We start from the raw sequence: 20435 nt of genomic DNA on the forward strand, positions 1-20435 counted from the left end.
GGTGGGGCGGGGAGGACCCACGCCAGCCTATAGCGCTGCGACGGCTGCCTGACTGACGCGTCTGCCCTCGCGCCGGCGTGTTGTGCCTGGAGGGGTGGGAGTCCGGAGGGAGGCTGTGGGAGGCGGGTCGGACCCGCCGTCCCCCAATCGGCGGCCGCCGCCAGCGGTGCGGCCAATGGAGTCCGGGCGCAGCGGCGCGGCGCGGCCAATGGGCGGGCGCGGCCGGGGCGCGCGGGCGGGGCGGGGCCGGGCCGGGGGCGCAGACGAGGCCGCCGCCGCTGCCGCCGCCGCCGCCGCCGCCGCCATCTTGGAGCCGGCCAGGGCCGCTTCCGCGGAGCAGCGAGCGAGCGGAGCCGCCGCACCTGGCCTCAGAGCCCCGGGAGCCCTCCCCGGCCCCCCGGGAGCCCGAGCCCGTCCCGCGCCGCTGTCACGAGAGCGCCCGGGCCTGTCGCGACAGGCGGCCTCCCCGGCGCCGCCCCCTCTGCCCGCCCGCCCGCAGCCCGGAGCCCGAGGCCGGCCCCGGCCCAGGCCCGGCCCCCGAGGCCGCCGAGGAGGAGCCAGGAGCCGCCGGGCCTGAGTGGTGAGAGCGCCGCCCCGCCCGGGCCCCCCGGAGGGTCGTGCCCCCAGGCACCCCCCCGCCGCCGAGCCGGGGGTCCCGAGAGCGCCCCCAGCCTTAGGGCCCGGCCCCCCGGGGGTCCCCCTGCCCCGGGCATCCGCCCCCTGCCGTGGAGCCGGACCCCCGCGGAGCTGTCCCCGGGCTGCAGAAGCAGGTGCCCCCGCGGGGTCGGGCCCCCCGCTGCGGGCGGCCCCCCGGGCCTGCATTGCCACCAGCATGCCCCGGTGCAGCCGGCGCCCCGGCCCGGCCCGTGCCCCCGTGTCAGACCCCCCAGCCGTGGCGCCTGGGTGCGGGGCTCCCCGCGGCACTGGGAGCTCTCCGGGGCCCCCCGCCGCCGGGGTTCTGGCCCTGCTGCACGCACCTCTTCCAGCCCCCCGAGTTCTCTGCCTTTGTCCCGCAGTTCTCCGAGGGGAGCGCGGTCGGCCCCGTCTGTGCACGGCCTGACCTCAGCTTGATTCTGTTTCCTTTGCCTGCTCGGCCCTTGGGTTCAAGGCCCCTCCTGGGGATGGGAGCCCTGAATCCGAGTGCTCCCCTAGGTTGGGGAGGGGGGCTGTAGCCAGGCTCTTTGTTCTCCTGCTGTCCAGGAGGCTTTAGGCACCGGGCACCCTGGGGGGTACAGCCTGGGCTCCCAGGCTAGGAAGGACCAACTTGTTTTTCCTGATGCCCTTTTGGAGCAGCGTGCCCGGTCATAACCCTGAGGACCCTGACTGCATCTGAGCCGGCCTCGGAGGGGGAGGGGGCATCCCTCCAGACCCCTGGTGCCGCTGTGGGAAGGGGCCGGCCCCCGGACTGATCGCGCCCCTTCTCTTCCCTTCGCAGTGTCTGACTCTGGGAGCATGAAGAGCAGGTGTCTCTAGGGCAGGAAAGATGGCAGACAAGCGAAAACTCCAAGGTGGGCCTCCTTCCTGTCTTCTTCTCCTTGCCAACCCCACCCCCACCCCTGGTCCCTGACTCTCTGCTCCTCGCCCCAGGTGAGATTGATCGCTGCCTCAAGAAGGTATCTGAAGGCGTGGAGCAGTTTGAGGACATTTGGCAGAAGGTGACCAGGCTGGGCGGAAGGAGGCCGGGAGGCTGGGCCCCGGGACCCTCCCCGATGGGGAGCCCTGCAGCTGGTGTGGAATTGAAGGGGTGTGGGTCCCAGATGGTCAGGGAGCAGGGCCGCTGTTCTTTCCGTGGGGTGGCGCTTTCCCTGGCACGACCTCAGGGTTCCCCCCAGCCTTGGTCTTGTTCCTTTATCAGCTCCACAACGCGGCAAACGCCAACCAGAAGGAGAAGTACGAGGCCGACCTGAAGAAGGAGATTAAGAAGTTACAGGTGAGTGTGGGGGTGCCCGGGATGGGTTGCTTCATCTTGCAGAATCTGTCTACTTGCCACCCCGGGTACAACTTGGGTTAGAGTGAGGTCTCTGGAGGTCTCCCAGCCAAGGCTGGGCATCCGCATGCTGACGGTTGGCTGTGGGGGTGGGCTGCTCGGGCCCTTTTCAGAGGAGCCCGTGATCTGGAACCACATGCTGCAAGAGGTTGCCACTATGTGAGACGGGCTTCTGGGGGGCTGCTGCAGTGCAGTGAGAGATGGGGGCCCTGGGAGGACCCAGTGGCTTGGGACAGTGCTCACCTGGTTCCCCCTTCTCCCTCCAGCGGCTGAGGGACCAGATCAAGACATGGGTAGCTTCCAACGAGATCAAGGACAAACGGCAGCTCATCGACAACCGCAAGCTCATCGAGACGGTAACGGGAGGGTCATACTGGGAGATTGGCCAGGCAGGGGCAGTGGGGTGGAGCAGCACCCCTAGAGCCTTCCTCTGTCGCCTTGCAGCAAATGGAGCGATTCAAGGTTGTGGAACGGGAAACGAAGACCAAAGCTTACAGCAAGGAGGGGCTGGGCCTGGCCCAGAAGGTGGACCCGGCCCAAAAGGAGAAGGAGGAGGTCGGCCAGTGGCTCACTGTGAGTATGTGGGCCCTGGGTGAGGACGGGAGCCCGGCTGGCCGGTAGTCCGAGCTCATCCAGCCTCGCTTCCCTTCTCTATCCAGAATACCATCGACACCCTCAACATGCAGGTGGACCAGTTTGAGAGTGAAGTGGAGTCTCTGTCTGTGCAGACCCGAAAGAAAAAGGGGGACAAGGATGTGAGTTTGGGGGGGCTGCCCTCAGGGTGGACAGAGGGGCACTGTCCAGGGGCTCCTGGAGCCCTGGGCATTGGGAGCTCCAGAGGAGTTGACTCTGGGAGGCCTGGCAGCCTTTTCCACCTACGAGTGCAGAGGGTCTGCCCTCCACAGCGTAGGGAAGGGGGTGCTACCAGCCTGTTGGTCTGCCACTTGGCCTGGAGCAGGTTGGGGTTGCAGGAATGTAGGGTCCTGAATCTTAGGGTTTGTAGGTCAGGTAGAAGCTGGGGTCTCCGTGTCTGTGGCCCAGAGTAGTGGGTGTCTTGTTCACAGGTGCTGTGGGAGACTGGGAGCTTTGCTAGGGTGTCTTTGTTTGGTAGAGATGTGGAAGTTGGGACCCTGAGTAGGTGCTCTGAAAGCTCTCAGTGCTGGCACCTACAAGGTGGACAGTCTTAGGACTTGGGGCTTGAGGCTAGGCCCTGATGTGTAGGGTTGGGCACCCCTGGGCTTTGGTTTGGAGGACTTCAAAGGCGAGTTCTGGGTACTGGAAGTGAAAATTCTGGGACCCTGGATGCCGAGTCTGTCTCCTAGAAGGTTTGGCATCAGGACTTCAGCTGCTTTTTTTGATGACACGTAGCAGAACGACAGTCCCCCCAGCAGCATTTCCGACAAGGGGTCATTTAGTCTCTTTCAGGACCTTAAATGTGCTGGCATAAGGCGAGGTCCAGGGGACCCCAGGGGCCTGCCCCAGCATCTGCTATAGAGGACTGTTTGATTGGTGGGCTGACAGCCCAGATACTGATTTCTCTTAAGGGCTGGGGACTTGGATGCAAGTTTAAGGAAGGGAACATGCTCCACCAGCTAGAATCTATTCTGTTAGGGTTGTTGGAGGAGGGCGGGGGGGGGGGGGGTTGGAAGCCCGTATCTGGGAGTCTAAGTTAGACTCGATTCTGGGATTATTGGTGCCAGCTTCTGTAGGTATCAGACTCAGCCAGGGACTCTGGGGCTTTGGAGGCAGGGAGACTTGGGAGGTTGGTGCCCAGCCTAGGAGAGCTGGGAGGGAGGGAGTTTGGGGAGATGGAAGCTGTTTTGGGGGTTCGGAGCTTGGATTCTGGGCTCTATAAGAGCAAAGGGACTGAATGTTTTGAGATGGGAGTGTGTTTGTTGGGGACCCTTGGACACCTGCACTCCTTGGCCTGCCCCCCCTTCCCTTTGTGGAACCACATTCTTGTGCTGCTGCCTTCTCTCTTGCCCTGGCAATGATTCTGGTTCTGGCTCAGGAGGTTTGTTGGTGCTGGTCACCTTGTAGTGACTGAGGATCTGGTGTCAGGCTGTAGGGTCTAGATCCCAGGGTCTCTGGACCCAGGAGTGTGAAGGTCTGGATCCCGGATCCCGGGGTCTCTGGAATCTGGAGATGTGGAAGGTCTAACGTTGGGGTCTCTGGGTCTCCAGAGGTTGTGGAAGACCTGGATCCTAGGGTCTCTGGGCCTTTGGGGTGTGGAAGGCCTAGATCCTGGGGTCTCTGGGCCCTGGGGGTGTGGAAGGTCTGATCTTCGGGTCTCTGGACCTTGGGAGTGTGGAAGGCCTGAATTCTGGTGTCTCTGGGCCTCTGGGGCTATGGAGGGTCTGGATCTTGAGATCTCTGGGCTCTGGGAGTGTGGAAGGGCCTGGATTCTGGGATCTCTGAACCCTGGGGGGAGGTATGGAGGGCCTGGATTCTGGGGTCTTTGGGCCTTGAGGTTGTGAAAGGCCTGGATTCTGGGATCTCAGTGCTCTGAGGTCTGGAAGGCCTGGATTCTGAGGTCTCTGAAACCTGGGAGTGTGGAAGATCTGATCTTGGGGTCTTGGCCCTGGGAGTGTGGAAGGCTTGGATTTTGGGGTCTCTGGCCGGCCTGGATTCTGGTCTCTGGGCCCCCAAGGTATGGAAGGCTTGGATCTGGGGTCTCGGGGTCCTAGTCAGGTCTCCCTCTGCTGTCTCCAGAAGCAGGATCGGATTGAAGGCTTGAAGCGACACATTGAGAAGCATCGCTACCACGTCCGCATGCTGGAGACCATCCTCCGCATGCTGGACAACGACTCCATCCTGGTGGATTCGATTCGGAAGATCAAGGATGACGTGGAATATTACGTGGACTCCTCGCAGGACCCCGACTTTGAGGAGAACGAGTTCCTCTACGACGACCTTGATCTCGAGGACATTCGTAAGGAGCTGGGGGGAGCCTGGGGAGGGCTCTGGGGGCCTGGGGTGGTGGTCGGCGGGGGCTCGGGAGCCTGGCCACCTTCTCCTCCCCCACAGCGCAGGCGCTGGTCGCCACCTCACCCCCGACCCACAGCCACATGGAGGACGAGATCTTCAATCAGTCCAGCAGCACGCCCACCTCTACCACCTCCAGCTCCCCTATCCCGCCCAGCCCGGCCAACTGCACTACCGTGAGTCCCCCAAGGACAGGGACCCCCGGGCAGGGTGGGCCGCTGGGCTCTGCAGACCCCTTAATCCTGTCTTCCACCTCCTAGGAAAACTCTGAGGACGACAAGAAGAGAGGAAGGTCCACAGACAGCGAAGTGAGCCAGGTGGGCCCCCCTCCCCTGGCCCAGACTGGAGCGCGGGCATACCTGGGCCCTGACCGTGCTCTCTCTTCTCTCCCGCAGTCTCCGGCAAAGAATGGCTCCAAGCCCGTCCACAGCAACCACCACCCGCAGTCCCCTGCTGTGCCCTCCGGCTACCCAGCTGGCCCCACCCCTGCGCCCCCTGCCCTGGGCAACGGGCCGGGCAGCAATGGGGCTCCTGTAGCCCCTCCTAAAGCCAACCCCGCCCCTGGCCACAATGCCAGCACCCCCACCCCGTATGCCCAGGCTGTGGCCCCTCCCACCCCAAGCGCCGGCTCTGCCCAGCCTAGGCCACCCAGTGTCCAACCCGGCGGGAGCAGCGGCAAGCAGAATGGGGCCACCAGTGAGTGGGGGGGGGCTAGGGAGGAAAGAGGGATGCTTTGGGGAGCTGCGGTGGGTGGGTGTGGGGGCTTTCCCATCTGAGGCTCCCTCCGTCACCCCTTAGGCTATAGCTCCGTGGTGGCGGAGAACTCGTCGGAGCTGAGCCTGAGCAGCAGCGGGAGCAGTAGCAGCAGCAGCCAAGCCCTGGGTCCCCCTCCTGGCCCCCACAACCCACCACCCACCACCACGTGAGTCTGAGCCCCGGGCCTCCGCCTGCCCCAAGCTTGAGATGGGGACCTGCTCTTGTGGGGTTCCGAGAGGGTCCCTACGGGCTCTCATTGGGAGATCCTGGCTGTCTGGTGGGGGTGGGAACACTTCCTCTCCTTCAGGGGTGCCCTGGAGCAGCCCTCGGATTCCCTCGCCAAGGTTCTGGGACCGGCCCCTCTAGTCTGCGCCCTTGGTGCTCGTCTTCACGTGAGCCGTGACTTCCTTGTCTTGCCTTCTCTTCCATACCCAGGAAGGAGGCAGCTGGGGCAGCCCCAGCCGGGGCAGGGGGTGTAGGTGGGGGCTCAGGGAGTGGTGCCGGAGGACCCAGTCTCCTGGTGCCCCTGCCTGTGAACCCTCCCAGCTCTCCAACACCCAGCTTCAGTGAGCCCAAGGCAGCTGGGGCCCTGCTCAACGGCCCCCCCCAGTTCAGCACGGCCCCGGAGATCAAGGTGAGAGCCTCTGGACCCCTCCCTTGGGATCTCCTGCTGAGGCTCTGGGAGAAGCGGCACGTGTGGGTCAGAGGCTTGGGGGGTCCCAGCCCCCTCCTCTGAGACGCCCTCTGCCCCCAGGCTCCCGAGCCCCTGAGTTCTCTCAAGTCCATGGCAGAGCGGGCAGCCATCAGCTCTGGCATTGAGGATTCGGTCCCTGCCCTGCACCTGGCCGAGCGTGGTGAGTGGAGGCCCGAGGAAGCTGGGCTGACGGGGGGCCCGGGCAGTTTCCCCGGAGCGGCCTCCCCCAGACGTTCCCCGTTCTCTCCCAGACATGCTCCTGGGCAGCAGTTCGGCCCCTCCGGCCTCAGCCCAGCCGCCCCTGCAGCTGTCAGAGGTCAACATACCCCTGTCGCTGGGCGTCTGCCCCCTGGGGCCTGTGGCCCTCACCAAGGAGCAGCTCTACCAGCAGGCCATGGAGGAGGCTGCTTGGCACCACATGCCCCACCCTTCTGACTCAGAACGCATCAGGTGGCTGCCCTGGGGGACCCAGAGGGGAGGTTGGGGTTCCTGAGGGCCAGGGGCCTGGGGGGAGTGCCCTAAGAGTCCTTCGGAACAGAAACCGGAAGCTAGGCTAGCCGAGGGAGGAAGGAGGGGTTGGGGGTAGCCAGGGCTGGATGTTGGAGGTCGACTCCCAGTGGGTCGGACGTCCAGAGGCGGGGCTGGTCCTGACGGCTCAGGTTCCCCACCCCCCCACAGGCAGTACCTGCCTCGGAACCCGTGCCCGACCCCGCTTTACCACCATCAGATGCCGCCGCCGCACTCGGACACAGTGGAGTTCTACCAGCGCCTCTCAACGGAGACACTATTCTTCATCTTCTACTATCTGGAGGTAGGCCAGGTGGTGGCTGGTTGGGTTGGGGGGCCTGGGTGGGGGTCAGATGGGTTCTGACCCCTGCTCTCTACCCTCTGCCAGGGCACAAAGGCTCAGTACCTGGCTGCCAAGGCCCTGAAGAAGCAGTCGTGGCGATTTCACACCAAATACATGATGTGGTTCCAGCGACACGAGGAGCCCAAGACCATCACAGACGAGTTTGAGCAGGTGAGGGACCCCGGCTCCTCTTTGTCCCCTCCCCCTCCTCCCAGCCAGCTTAGTAGTTCATTTTATGTATTTAAAAAGAAGGGGTCTCAGACACAGGATTGGAACGGGGCTACTCAGTGAGAGACCCCCGAGGGCCGGTCCCTCCAGAGTGGCCTCCCCGGGAGCCGACGGGCACGGGTGCAGGCCCAGGCTTTCGTCCTAAAGCTCTGTCGGCTTCCGAGGTCTTGAACCCTTTGAGCTAGGCTAGTAGGCCAGGCCCAAGGGTTTCTCCCAAACTCTAGGGTGGCAAATGTGTATTTTTTGACATTTATGTTTAATTTCTGAAAACTGACATTGTTGGGGGGGGGGGGGGAAGACAACAAACCACTGATGGTAAGCAGTTGCCCGGCAGTGCCCCAAGCCTGCACACGGACCCCCACTCGTCCGTCCCTGGGGTGGCTGTGGGCGGTCTTGGTCCTCCGGGTCTGCCCGGCCCCCTTCCTGGTCTCCCGTGGGCGGTGAGGGGCTTGGATTTGGAGGGAGGGTGTCCCGCGGGGATGCTTTAGGAGAGACCCCGAACTGGAGTGGGAAGAAAGGCCACGTGAGGGGAGGGGGACAAGGAGGGGTCCCCAAGCGCCTGTGTTGGCCCCTGACGCTGCCCGCCTCCCGCCTCCCCAGGGCACCTACATCTACTTCGACTACGAGAAGTGGGGCCAGCGGAAGAAGGAGGGGTTCACCTTCGAGTACCGCTACCTGGAGGACCGGGACCTGCAGTGACCCCGCCCGCCGCCCCTGGCCCGGCCCCGGCCGCCCCCCCCCCGCCCGCCCCCAGCACTCGGGGCAAGGGCTGGCTCCGGGGGCCAGGGACTCCCCCCGCCCCTCCCCAGCCGGGGAAGGACTTGTTTTTCGTAAACCTATTTTCATTTTTGAAGATATTTATGAATAAATAGTTTTATATGACGGCTGCGCCCACCTGCTCCTGCGCCTGCGCTAGCGCCGCGGGGCCCGGGCCAGCTCGGGGTGGAACTGCGAGTTGTAGCGGCGCCGGCGCTCGTCCTCCTCCTCGGGCCGCGCCTCCTCGGGCCGCCGCCCCCCGCGCTCCGCCAGCAGCGCCTCGGCCCGGCCGCGCTCCGCCGCCTCCCGCCGCCGCCGCTCGGCCCGCAGCTGCTGCAGGGAGAAGGCGGCCCGGGGCCTGGGCGCGGGGGGACGCGGGGTCAGGGGGGGACTGGGGGGTGGGGACCCGGGGGTGAGCGGGGACGCGGGGGAGGGGGGCTGGGGGGGCGCGGGACCCGGGGCGCGGGGGCGCGGCGCTCCCTTACCCGGGCAGGCTGGGCTCCCGGGGCCGGCCGGGGCTCCCCTTCTTCCGGCCCAGCTGCCTCTCCAGCTCCCGCAGCGGGTCCAGCCGGCTCTTGGCCTTCGGGTCGGGGGTCGGGCCCTGGCCGGGGTCCCTGGGCTCCGGGGGCCGCTGGTACCACGGGGGGCGCGTCTGCGCCTCGGCCGCACTCTGGCCCAGGTAGGTCAGGACCCCCAGCGCCTTCTCCTGCTGCTCCTGGGGGGGACGCGGGGGTCAGGCCCGGCCGCCGGGGGGCCCCCCACCCCGCCCCCTCCCGGGACCCCCCCGGCGCGCCCACCTGCGCCTGCCGCTTCTCCTCCTCGTACTCGCGGTTGCCCCCGGCCGGCCCCTTCCCCTCCGCCACCAGCTCCCGGAACAGGTCCAGCGGGCGGGGGTCCTGCGCGCCGGGGGCGGGGGGCTCGGCCGCGGGCGGGAGGGGGAGGCGCCGGGCCCTCTTGCGGAGCAGGTCGGTGCGGGCCTGGGGGGGAGAAGAGCGGCGCCGTCACGGGGGCGGGGCCCCGGCAGCGCCCCGCCCCCCGCCCCGCCCCCACGCCGTCATCCGGAAGACCCCGGCGAATGGAAGCCGCCTCTGCGCGCCTGCGCCGTGGCGCCCGCCCCACCTCGATCGCGCCTGCGCCGGGCCTCCTACCTCCTGTTGGGCCAGCAGCGCCCGCCGTTCCCGCTCCCGCTGCTCATCCCGGGCCTGCGCCTCGTCCCGCCGTACCCGGGCTACGTTGTCCTTATTGCGAACATGCCAACTCTTCTTCGGGAGGATGTTCATGGCCCCGCGCGCCGCTCCTACCGCCGGACTTTTGTTGGCGCCGCCTCCGGCCCGGCCTCTCAACCGCCCTCCCCTCTTTCTATTGGTAGAAACCGTCTGCCTTGGACATTCGCCCCGCCTCCCCTTCCCAGGCGCTGATTGGTCCAAGGGGCCGGGCCGGGTCTCCTCCCGGTGGCCCCGCCCCAGGTCGGAACGCGCGCACTCGATTGGCTGGTTCCTGTCCCGCCCCCTCCGTCTTTCCCGGACGCATCTAGCCGAACCCGGGAGGCGAGAAAGAAGCGCCGAGGGGCAGAGGCTTGGCTTTATTGAGGGGACTTACTTAGACCTGGGCGTCAGGCGACCCGTGCCCCCCACCCGTTCGACCCGGAGGTACTCCGTCTCCCGGAAGGCCCCCGGAGACCTCTGCCGCACGGCCTCACGGGACTTGTAGTCTCCTCTGCCTCCCCTTCCCGTCGGGGAGAGCCGGACGGAGCCCCGGGCCCGTGGCGGCGGCTCCGGGCTGCGGGTCACGGGTCTTGCTTCGTCCCGCTGAGCTCCACGATCCTCTGGGCCAGCAGCACTTTGCTTTCGCTTTCCTGAGGGCGGGGGAGACAGCCGCGAATGAGGGGGGGGCGCCGTCCGGCCCCCCCGGCCCCGCCCCGGCCCCGCCCCGCGCGCTCTCACCATCTTGATGTGACCCTTCAGCTGGGAGATCTGGCGGCCGTAGGAGCTGGCCAGGGTCAAGGTGAAGACCATCAGGACGCTGCGGACAGGGAGGACGGGGCGTGAGGGGCGCGGGCCTTTCCCCGGCCCCCCCCCCCCCGGGCCGCGGCCTCACCTGGACAGCAGCAGCAGCGGGATGGCGAAGCTGAGGGTCCCCAGGAAGAGGAGGAAGTCCCGGGGCCCCCGGGGCAGCCCCTGGATGGCTCTGGGGACGACGGCCCACATGTCGGGCTGGCCCCGGAACGGCCCGCACAGCTTGGACGGCGGGATCCTAGAAGCGGGCGCCGGTGAGGGGTGGCTGCCCGCTCGCGGCTCCGCTGCCCACCCCCGCCCGCGATGTCCTGCCGCCCCCTCGGGCCCAGCCAGTGCCCCCCGCAGGCGCCTCCCTGCGCGGGGCCGACGAGGGGTCGGGGGCAGCCTGCGCACTCACACGAAGATCCCGTAGAGCACCGGGACGGCCGAGATGGCCAAGCCCAGGAGCAGCACCAGCGGGAAGAAGAAGTTGGCCGTGGAGGCGCGGAAGGTGCGAGAGGCCGGAGAGCAGAAGCTGAAGAGCGTGAACTGGGGGGCAGAGGAGTCGGGGGCCAGCGGTGCCCGCCGCCCCGTCCCTCCGCTTACTGACCGCTCCCCGCCGCCCCGTCCCTCCGCTTACTGACCGCTCCCCGCCGCCCCGTCCCTCCGCTTACTGACCGCTCCCCGCCGCCCTGTCCCTCCGCTTCCCTCCGCTCCCCGCCGCCCCGTCCCTCCGCTTACTGACCGCTCCCCGCCGCCCCGACCCTCCGCTCCCCGCCGCCCCGTCCCTCCGCTTACTGACCGCTCCCCGCCGCCCCGACCCTCCGCTCCCCGCCGCCCCGTCCCTCCGCTTACTGACCGCTCCCCGCCGCCCCGACCCTCCGCTCCCCGCCGCCCCGACCCTCCGCTCCCCGCCGCCCCGTCCCTCCGCTTACTGACCGCTCCCCGCCGCCCCGACCCTCCGCTCCCCGCCGCCCCGACCCTCCGCTCCCCGCCGCCCCGTCCCTCCGCTTACTGACCGCTCCCCGCCGCCCCGTCCCTCCGCTTACTGACCGCTCCCCGCCGCCCCGACCCTCCGCTCCCCGCCGCCCCGACCCTCCGCTCCCCGCCGCCCCGTCCCTCCGCTTACTGACCGCTCCCCGCCGCCCCGTCCCTCCGCTTCCCGACCCCTTCCCGGCGCCCCCGCCTCCAGTCCCTCGGCGTCCAGGCACCCCCTCACCCTTTTTAGGTAGAAGAGGAGCAATAATTTGACTGTGTTGAGCAGCGCCAGGAGAGGGCAGTAGAAGCCCCCTACCCAGACCAGCGTCTGCCCGTACACCAGCCCCAACACTTCCTCCGGGACCTGGAACTCCATGGTCCCCAACAGACGGCCCACAGGGCCCCCACAAATACTGCCCAGGAATCTGAAAAAGAAACGACAGAACCCGGTTGAAGGCTTGCTCTTATTCAGTCCCAGCTTTTCTCTTCAGCTCCCAGGCTTGCCCCCTGACCCGGACCCCCCCCCCCCCAGGGCATCTAGCACCCCTTTCACTGCTCTGCCGCCCAGCATTCCTGCCAGGGGCAACCCAGTCCTCGAGGGTGCCATCATGAGGGGAGGATCCCATAGAACTGATGGAAGCCACGGAGTCTGGAACTGAGTGGGGGGGCTGGCCCGAAGAGGAAACTATCCCAGGGGGAGAATGAGGGGCAGGGCTGCTGGGGGGGGGCGGGTCTGCTTCTTAGGTAGCGAGGAAGAGGTGCGGGTAGCCCCGAAATGCAAACGTACTTGCGGGGGAACTGAACCAGCAGAGGGATGGCCAGGCAGGTCAGCAGGTCAAACAGCAGAAGCTTGTACATCTCCTGCCCCACCCGAGTCTCCCAACACTGAGGATGGGGGTGGGGGAGGTCAGGTAAAGCCCAAGGCCCCACTCCCCTTCTCCTTGTCCCACCCCCCTCGGGGACCCAGCATCCTTAGTCCTTGCCCCCTGGGGGCTTTAGGTGTCCCCTTGCCTGGTCTCCAGCCCTTGGGAATTCAGGCTTCCCTTCCAAGGGATCACCCCTCCCTTACCCTCCCTCCCCTCCCAGGTGTAGGTATCCACAGCCCCCGCCCCTCTCTGGCATCCCCGCATCACCGGGATTTTCTTGTAGGAGTAGCCGCAGGGGGCACAGGCCTCAGCCTGGGGGTCGCCCCCACAGGTGATCTCATCCCAGAGGGATGCGAGCAGGACCACGAGCGAGGCCAGGCGGAGAAACACGGTCCTGAGTGGGAGGGAGGAAGGAAGGTGGAGTGTGAAGGGATGGCAGCGCCCAAACCGGTTGTTTTCAGGCCCGCGTCCCTCCTGGGACCAGCCCTGGCCACCTGAGAAGGATGAGTTGGACTTGGCGGCTCTGAGTGTAGCCCTCCAGGCCGGTGAGCAAACTGAAGATGGGCGGCAGGATGAGGTTGGACGCGAAGATGAAGATGGACGGTAGGTAGGCGACCAGCAGATCCAGGACCGGGTTCTCCTAGACCACAAGATCGTGCTGAGATGGGAGGGTGGGGCTGGGGCACAGGCAACCCTCTGCCGCTGTCCTCAGCACCCCCAGAGTCAGCCTGGTGCCAGCACCCCTTTCTTCCACCACAGGGTCCCCTGCCCCTTGTCCGGCCCGGTCCGCACCTGCAGACTCTTCTTGGGTTGTGTGGCCCAGTAGATTGCGTAGAAGGCCGCCCCGAGGAGAGCTAGCATCAGTAGGTTGAGTAGGGTCCTGGTCACCCACAGACCAGCCCACTGCGCCGGGGTCCTGGCCTCCGCACGCTTCCTCACCGAGGCCTCCTCCAGCTCCACCTGGGGCCGAGACAGGGAGAAGAGACTTCATGCTCCGCGGCTTGAGGGGACAGCTGGCAGCCGGCGCTCCCCTTGCGTCTTCCCTCTCCAGTCTAGCTTTGGCCCTGGCTCCCGCTGCTGCCCTCACTTCTCAGCTCCTTCAGCCTAAATCCCGGTCCACCCCCTCTGCTGGAGCCCCCAGAATCTCCCGCCCGTGGCCCACCCCCACTGGGCTTCGGGGCCCTGGCCATGGTCCCGCTCTCTCGGCCTCTCTGGAAGCACCTGCAGCTCGTAGCGCAGGGCTCGCCTGCGGAGCTCCACCGGGCCGGTGCCCCGAAGTCCGAAGTCCCAAGCAGAGAAGACACGGTGGCTATAGCTGGTCAGAGCCCCGGACTCGCTCAACAGAGTCTGCTTCAATCCCGATACCGACCTGGCGTTGGTGGTGAGGGACCGAGATTGGAGGGTGGGGTGGGGTGGGGGACATAGAGGGAAGTGGGGACTGGAGGCTGGAGAGGAAGGTCTGGGCCCAGGGTCCTTGGAAAATCCCACCTGCGGAGGATCAGGAGCAGACAGAGGAGGCCAGAAAAGCATGTCGAGAACAGGTAGGCGATTGGCAACTGGTAGGTAGCCCCTGTCAGTTGGACTGGGTAGAAACCATAGAAGAGGGGGGACCACTCCAGATGACCCTGTGAAGAGAACAAGGGGCATCACCCAGGAAGGTGAAAAATGACTGAGGAGAGCCCAGCATGGGAGAATCTGGGGACCTGAGCCCCATTATCTGCCTAATTCCACCCTGTGCTGTCTGTCTTCCTGCTCTGGAATTCTGGCAGACAGGTGCCAGGATTGGGGTGGGTGGGACAGATATTCAGGGTGACAGATTCCTTACCTGTCCCGAGAGCAGGTTGATGAAGTAGTCAGGGAATTCCACAAGGCCCTGGGGTAAAGGATCATAGGTGCCACAAGGCTTAGAGGCTCCAGGTGAGGCTGGCCTTAGGATGGGACCCAACAGGAGGAGGGGCATCAGGGTCAGAAGTCCTTGGAACAAGGCCCCCAGAATGTTCAAGCCCAGCAGGAAGCGAAGTAGGCCAAAGTAGGACTCTGTGCCTGCTCCATACTGGCCTGCAGGGAGAAGAGAGAGAGCACTCATCCTGTGGTCCCACCCTGCTTGGGGAGACCCAGGGATCCCATCAGCCGCACTCACCCCCAATCTTTGCCAACGTGCTTCTCCAGGGAACCAACATCTTACAGGCTCTAGCCAAGCGAGCCCAAGCTTGGCCCAGTAGCAGGGCTCCCTTGGATCCCCTGATGCCTGACACTGGCTTTGTTGGCCTCCTGGCTGGTAGCTTCCTGGGGAGAGGTGAGCAGAGACACAGGGGCTGGCAAAAATAGGTGGAAGAGGAGAGAGGGGGAAATCCTGCCAGGCCCCCAGAGCTAGAGGGAGGGGAGGAGGCAGAAGAGAAAGCACCAAGGCAGAAGCTAGTGGGGAGCTGGGTGGTGCAGTGGACAGAGCACCGGCCCTGGAGTCGGGAGCCCTCGGAGACTCACTTAGCTATGTGATCTTGGGCAAGTCCCTTAAGCCCATTGGTTTAAATAAAAAAAATTTTTAAAAGACAGAAGCTCGCTTGGGGTCAGGCTCTCACCACAGAAGCCGTTTGGCCTCCATGGGCCAGGGCAGCTCCCGAAGGGCCTGGGGTTCTGCGGGCTCTTCTGAGGATGTCCCATGGGTGGTGGCCTCCTGCTCTCTCTGCTCCAGAGGCAGCTCTGGGTTTCCCCAGGGAGGAACACCTGGTCCTCTATATCTCACTGTGGCCGAGCTAGGGAGCTCGCTAAGCAGGGTTGACAGTGATGGACCTGAGAGGTGCCAAGAAGGTCATGGGCAGAGGGGCTCAAGGGGCTCCAGCCTCCAACTTCCCATCCCTCAGAGGCAGGAAGGGAGTGCATGACTCAGGATCCCAGTACCTCAGCTCCCTCAGGGGTCCTCACATTCCTCTGCTGGTTTCTGTGCTTTGGGGATCTCCTCTTCTCCCCATCCTATCCAGATATTGAAGTTCCTCCCCCTGGGAGACCCAGGCATCCCCTTCCCCAGTCCTTTTGGAATTCTGACCATTATCTTCCCTGGGGGAACCAAGCCTTTCTCCCCCAGGTTCTCAGTGAGCCCCACATCCCCAGCCAGCCGAAGGCCCTGGGCCCCTTCCTCCCCTACCAGGACTTCGCCCTGGGGCTGCAGGCCACTTCCTCCTTCCTTCCAGAGGACCTAGGGGCAGAGTCTGAGGTTATAGCTCTCTTCCCCCAAACCCTTTCTGGGGAACCTCTCTCTCCCTCCACCTCCCCTCCCCTAACCGACCTGGGTCAGGCCTCCAGGGGTTCCAATCCTCCCCACTTCCTCCTTGGACATCCATTCTCGTCTCTGTCCCTGGTGCTGCCGCAGGGCCCGTAATCTGAGCGCCCAGGTAAACCCAGGGTGGAGCTGGTCCCTCCCACATCTGGAAGCTTGGTCTCCCAGCAGCACTCTGTTCTGGGTGCTAACTCTCTGGCCCTAAAGGCACCGGGCGCAAAGCCTGCTGGGGACTGTAGTCCAGAGCCCACTTTCCTAGCAGAAGTCGTGCCCCTCCCACTCCCAGATAAAGGGGAACCTCCAAGGCCATAGGCCAGGGGCTCCCAGACAAGTACCAACAAAACTTTTGTACAAGGCTCTTTATTGAGAAAATTAAAATCCCCCCCCCCAAGGAGCCAGCCTGGGGGGAGGCTGGCATCAGGGTTCCCAGCCTAATCAGCCCCCAGGAATAAGGCTCATGAGGCCCTATTCTCTCAGGGACCCAGGAGTCCCAATCCTGCTGTCCCTTCTGGGATCCAGGCTTCCGGGTCTCCAGCCCCCTCAGCCTTCAGGCACCCCTAAAATTCTGGTGTTCCCTCCGAGTTCAAGAGAGTTCTGCCCAGATGTGCCCTGCTCAGCCCCGGGGGCCCTCACTCCTCCCGCAACTTGTCTGGGGGTGTGGGAGGCTTGTTTGGGGGAGTCTTGCCTTCAGCCTTGGAGCCCCCTCCTCCCCTGCGACCTGGGCTACCTCCCCCCAGGGCCAGCCCGAGCCCCAGGCCTGCCAGGGCCAGAAGGTGGATGCAGAAATAGATGGAGGCCCAGTAGCGGAGTGTGTCCTGCAGAGAGAGCAGCACGAAGCCCATACACATGTAGTCATAGGCCCGCATCTTCAGGAACCAATGCACCCAGTCCCAAGCCTGCCGGGCGCCGGGGCCCAGGCGGCTGCGCAGCCCGGACTCGAGGCAACCTTCGGCTGCCAGGCACAAGGGGATGGTCAGGAAGCTTAAGTAGTAGCCAGGGTGGATGCCATGCCAGTAGGCACTCAGCAGCATGGTCCAGGCGCTCCTGTGGGGGGAGGCAATGAGGGCGTCAGGGCATGGGGGGGCCTCTGCTGCCACCCCTCTCCCCCAGCAGCAGACCCTGTGGCTCACCTCAGGACATAGGAACGGGCTGGGGCGCTCTTGTAGATGTACTGAGCCAGCCACCACTGCACCGTCATGTTCCAGTACCGCATCCCGTCACGGACACGCACACAGAAGTCCGTCCCATGACAGTCAATGTTACGGATAGTCTCATAATCATACTTGGTGGCTGCACCAGCTTCTAGGCTAGAGGAAGAGCCCTGGGGTCAGGCAGGGTTCCTGACTCTCCTTCCACAACAGTTCATAATCGCCATTGGGAATGAGACCCCGGATGCCACCCAGGACCCCCCCCCCCCACCAGAGCCCAGGCCTGTGCAAGGTTACTGCGGCAAAGGGAACAAGATGGCCCTGGCCTGCCAATCTTCTCTCAAGGATACTCTGCAAGGTGGGCCCTGGGGCCAAGAGTGACCACCAGGGGAAAGCCACCTGATGGCATCATGGGGGAGAGTCTGCCCCATCCACCCCATGGCTATGGCCTCTGAGTCCGCCAGAGCTGGGCATCCCTGGTCGGGTGACCCTTTGTGGAAGGCTGACCTGTCCGGGGCTGTGTAGGGCTGGGTGGGGCCACCCCCAGCCCTCGCTTTGGCCCCCACTGGGTAGGCCCCAAATCCGGCGGCTATGCAGTCACACTCAGCGGCGATCCAGGCCACATAGAAGCGCATCCGGAAGGCAAAGAAGACCGGCACCATGTAGAAGAGGCGGAAGGCCAAGGACCGGCTGTAGAAGGCGTCTTCCCGGACGGCCTCTAGGGGGAAGAGCCAGGAGCACAGCAGGAAGAGCAGCCCAAAGAGAGGGACCGGGCGAGCCCGTAGCAGCAGTGGCTCCAGGCTCGGCACTGCTGCTGCCGCCGGCCCCTGGTGCAGCCAATCATGGTATGTGCGGTAGCGGTAGAAGGGGCCTGTGGGAAGAGAGGAGGTCAGGGCACACGTGGACACCAGAGAGATGGAGACCCTCGACAGGGACCACAAAGGACGTGACGGAAGGGGAGATGATGTTCACGCGGATGGTTGGCATTGGACAAGGATGCCACTGTGCCACTCTGCCCGTCACAGCCCCACGGTGAGAGCAAACAGAGGGAAGAAGTTGCAGATCTGGAGGCCCTTCAGGAAGAGGGAACAATCAACCCCTTTTGCTAAGGGAGAAGCCAGACCCAGGGATGGTAAGTGACTTGCCTAGGGCCCCTGGGCTGATAAAATGTCACAGGTGGGATTTGAACCCGGCTCTTCCTGCTTCCCCATCCAGCAGTTAAGACTGTAGAAGATGACAGGGAGGCGTGAGGAGAAGCAGGTATTCTGAGTGGACCACAAGCTCAACATGGGTCAGTAGTGGGATGTGGCAGATTAAAAGCACGTGATTTGGCCTCAGGTGGTATTGCGTACCAGTCTGGAGCACTGCCCTTTAAGGAGGACTCTGAGAAGTGCAAGGGGCCAGAGGAGGGTCTGGAAAAGAGAAGGTTCGGGGACCGCTGGAAAAGAGAGCTGGGGATCCAGGTGGCAGACGCGAAGGGACAGACACAACACGCATGCTCCAGCCGCCGGCCAGGCCGCTCACCCGTCAGGAGGCCCACGTAGCAGTAGCTATAGCTGAGCGTCTGGGGCAGGGAGGGCACGGCAAGGAGCTGCCCCACGGGCCGAGGCTTCGGGGGGTCTTCCTTCTGGGCCCGAAGCTCCTGTACCTCACTGGCAAGGCTCACCAGCTAGGAATGGGCACGGGATCAGGGCTGGGCCTGGCCCCGGGGATGTGCTTGCCTCCCACCCACCTGGCTCCCAGGAAACTGGTTTTCAGGTCAGGGGGCTCAGGTTCAAAGCTGACCTCTGACCCTACCTGCCCAGCGGGCTCGGCTGAGCCGTTCCTAAGAAGAGAGGTCGGGTGGCTCTTCCCGTCCGGCTCCCAGCGGCCCAGCAAACCCTTCCCGCGGCCTGTGGGCCCACAGGGGCTGGGCTGGGTCCGGGGGTCTCCCGGGAGCCGCCGGGAGTTCAAGGCCCTCACCTTGAGGGTGAGCAGCAGCTGCACCGCGTTGGTGAAGGGGGTTGGGGCCGGAAGCCCGAATACGGTGACCATCCGGAAGAAGAGGAGGTAGAGGAAGGTCCAGGCCAGGGTCAGGGCGTGGCAGGCGCTGTCCAGAAGGCGAGAGAAACAGAGGTACGGAGTGGGGGATGGACAGGCAGCACCGCGGTCAGGCCCGGAGCTTCCCGCCTGGGACCAGAGACCCCGAGTGCCGATCGGCACGCGCCCCCCGCGCTGGTTACCTGGGCCAGGTCTCCATGATGAGCCAGGTGCCCAGGATGGTGACCAGCGAGTGCAGGACGTGGGGGCCGCAGGTCAGCAGGGTCAGGGCCACGCCCACCGCGGCCGCACCCCACTGCTTCAGGCCCGGCCCTGAGGGGAGCAGCAGCGGGTCGGGGCGCAGCCAGGGCCTCGGCGGGCCCGGCCCCCCACTTCCCCTCCGCGGGCCCGGCCCCCCACTTCCCCTCCGCGGGCCCGGCCCCCCACTGCCCTTCCCCCACCGCCCCGGCTCACCGGCCGTTTTGAAGAGGAAGCCCACCGGGACGGAGACCAGGAGGACCCCCAGGTAGGTCCACTCCTCCGGACTCATGTTCCTGGGGGGGGGGGCAGGCCTGAGTGGCCCAGGCAGCCCCTCCCCGCGCCCCCTCCCCCAGCCCCTCCCAGTAGCAAGGGAAATGTACTGGGAGTAAGAGAAAGGAGGGGTAGAATAAGCTAAGATATTTCATGTAGCTTTTGCAATAGTATGGAAGGAGGGAAGGCGAGGGGGAATGAGGGAACCTTAATTCCCATCAGAAATGGCTCAGAGAGGAAACAGAATACACACTCAATAGGGTATAGGCATCTAGAGGAAAAAGGAGAGAAAGGGGACAGGGGGAGGGGAGGGGGGATGTGGGTGATAGAGGAGAGTGTAGATCATAGGAGAGAATCGTCAAATATAACACATTTTCTTCTTTTACTTTTTGCAAGGTGCTTGGATTGGTTGGCCTTGTCCAGGACTATGGGGCCAGGTGATAACTGGGTCTCTGGGGTGGGATGTGGGCTTGGGGCCTCTTGGCCCCAGGGCCAATGCTCTGTCCGTTGTGCCACTCAGCTGCCCCTCAGCACATTTTAGAAAAGGGACAGAATGAAAGGAGAGAGAAAATATAATAGATGGTAGAGGGGAGGAATGTATAGAGGGAATTACAATCAGCAACAGCAAGTGTAGAAAAATATGAAAGTAATTTCTATGATGGACTTATGATAAAGAATGTGATCCACCTGAGACAGAGCTGATAGTATCAGAACACAGACTGGAACACATTTTTTTTCTCTTTCTTTATTTCTCAAGAGGTTTTATATTTTGTGGGGGAGGGGGTATTATGTTTACACTCAAACAAGAATATTTTAGTAATGTGTAAATAAAGGGGAAAAAAGTAAAAAAAAAATCTAAATGGATCTTCATTGTGAGTGGCTGAATTTGTATAAATGGAAGAACTCTGGTGGGGGCTTGCCCCTACTCCATTCAGTTCTATTATTGTCTATTCTTTCACTGCTATCTTTCATTCCTCTTTTAAATAAAGAAAAAATGAATCTTTGTTGCATGGTTCACCTTAGCAACATTCTTTAAAGATTTGCCTGGTAGGAACAGGAGACATCCTACAAAGAGATGACTGAATTGGTGACTTTCTTTCCCAGAATCACAAACACTATGGTTTCCTCTACCAAGATTGCTTCCAACACCTTTGTGGGAAGAGATAAACAAGTCCCTGAGTTTTCTTATCTATATAGTCAAGAAATCTATGTACCCAGTGACTATTAGAGGGAGGGTCTACATATGTTTTTCTCATCACTGTCTTTCAGGAATGTGTGTGCTCCCCTCCTCTTCACCTTGCCTTTATTTTCCCCTTTCTGTATATATTGCCCATCCTGCAGGAAGTAAGTCCTGTGGAGTGGGAGAGGG

General features: G+C 63.9%; 4 protein-coding genes across 5 annotated transcripts; 1 reads left to right on the plus strand and 3 right to left on the minus strand.

Moving 5' to 3' along the window:
* The first annotated feature begins 284 nt into the window (after positions 1 to 284).
* Positions 285 to 8382, plus strand: CNOT3 (CCR4-NOT transcription complex subunit 3). 2 transcript variants are annotated; one of them, XM_074219846.1, is made up of 18 exons: positions 285 to 580; positions 1436 to 1508; positions 1588 to 1655; positions 1856 to 1930; positions 2254 to 2343; positions 2432 to 2560; positions 2647 to 2742; positions 4700 to 4919; positions 5015 to 5148; positions 5233 to 5289; positions 5368 to 5668; positions 5771 to 5894; positions 6164 to 6362; positions 6483 to 6582; positions 6674 to 6872; positions 7101 to 7233; positions 7318 to 7443; positions 8101 to 8382. In XM_074219846.1, the coding sequence occupies exons 2-18, from the start codon at positions 1484 to 1486 to the stop codon at positions 8197 to 8199; spliced, it is 2175 nt and encodes a 724-aa protein (XP_074075947.1). In that variant the 5' UTR covers positions 285 to 580; positions 1436 to 1483; the 3' UTR covers positions 8200 to 8382. The 2 variants fall into 2 exon arrangements, with proteins under 2 accessions (XP_074075947.1, XP_074075948.1); XM_074219847.1 differs by having other exon boundaries at positions 5233 to 5280.
* Positions 7738 to 9664, minus strand: LENG1 (leukocyte receptor cluster member 1). Its single transcript, XM_074219849.1, has 5 exons — positions 9405 to 9664; positions 9054 to 9233; positions 8742 to 8971; positions 8396 to 8614; positions 7738 to 8001 (listed from the first exon to the last, which is right to left on the minus strand). Exons 1-4 carry the CDS (start codon positions 9534 to 9536, stop codon positions 8413 to 8415), a joined length of 744 nt encoding a protein of 247 aa, XP_074075950.1. The 5' UTR covers positions 9537 to 9664; the 3' UTR covers positions 7738 to 8001; positions 8396 to 8412.
* Positions 9665 to 10019: 355 nt separating this feature from the next.
* TMC4 (transmembrane channel like 4) lies at positions 10020 to 15631 on the minus strand. Its single transcript, XM_074219845.1, has 16 exons — positions 15378 to 15631; positions 15237 to 15287; positions 14674 to 14884; positions 14235 to 14380; positions 13920 to 14152; positions 13583 to 13719; positions 13316 to 13463; positions 12887 to 13054; positions 12589 to 12734; positions 12362 to 12488; positions 12016 to 12113; positions 11470 to 11653; positions 10669 to 10799; positions 10354 to 10509; positions 10200 to 10278; positions 10020 to 10111 (listed from the first exon to the last, which is right to left on the minus strand). The coding sequence occupies exons 1-16, from the start codon at positions 15514 to 15516 to the stop codon at positions 10043 to 10045; spliced, it is 2223 nt and encodes a 740-aa protein (XP_074075946.1). The 5' UTR covers positions 15517 to 15631; the 3' UTR covers positions 10020 to 10042.
* Positions 15632 to 15712: 81 nt separating this feature from the next.
* Positions 15713 to 19144, minus strand: MBOAT7 (membrane bound acylglycerophosphatidylinositol O-acyltransferase MBOAT7). The gene is made up of 7 exons (XM_074219848.1): positions 19010 to 19144; positions 18739 to 18868; positions 18479 to 18605; positions 18041 to 18185; positions 17024 to 17387; positions 16499 to 16675; positions 15713 to 16412 (listed from the first exon to the last, which is right to left on the minus strand). The coding sequence occupies exons 1-7, from the start codon at positions 19083 to 19085 to the stop codon at positions 15998 to 16000; spliced, it is 1434 nt and encodes a 477-aa protein (XP_074075949.1). The 5' UTR covers positions 19086 to 19144; the 3' UTR covers positions 15713 to 15997.
* Between the last annotated feature and the right edge of the window lie 1291 nt (positions 19145 to 20435).

The sequence above is a fragment of the Macrotis lagotis genome, chromosome 1 (assembly GCF_037893015.1).
Source record: "Macrotis lagotis isolate mMagLag1 chromosome 1, bilby.v1.9.chrom.fasta, whole genome shotgun sequence".
Lineage (NCBI taxonomy): Eukaryota > Metazoa > Chordata > Mammalia > Peramelemorphia > Peramelidae > Macrotis > Macrotis lagotis.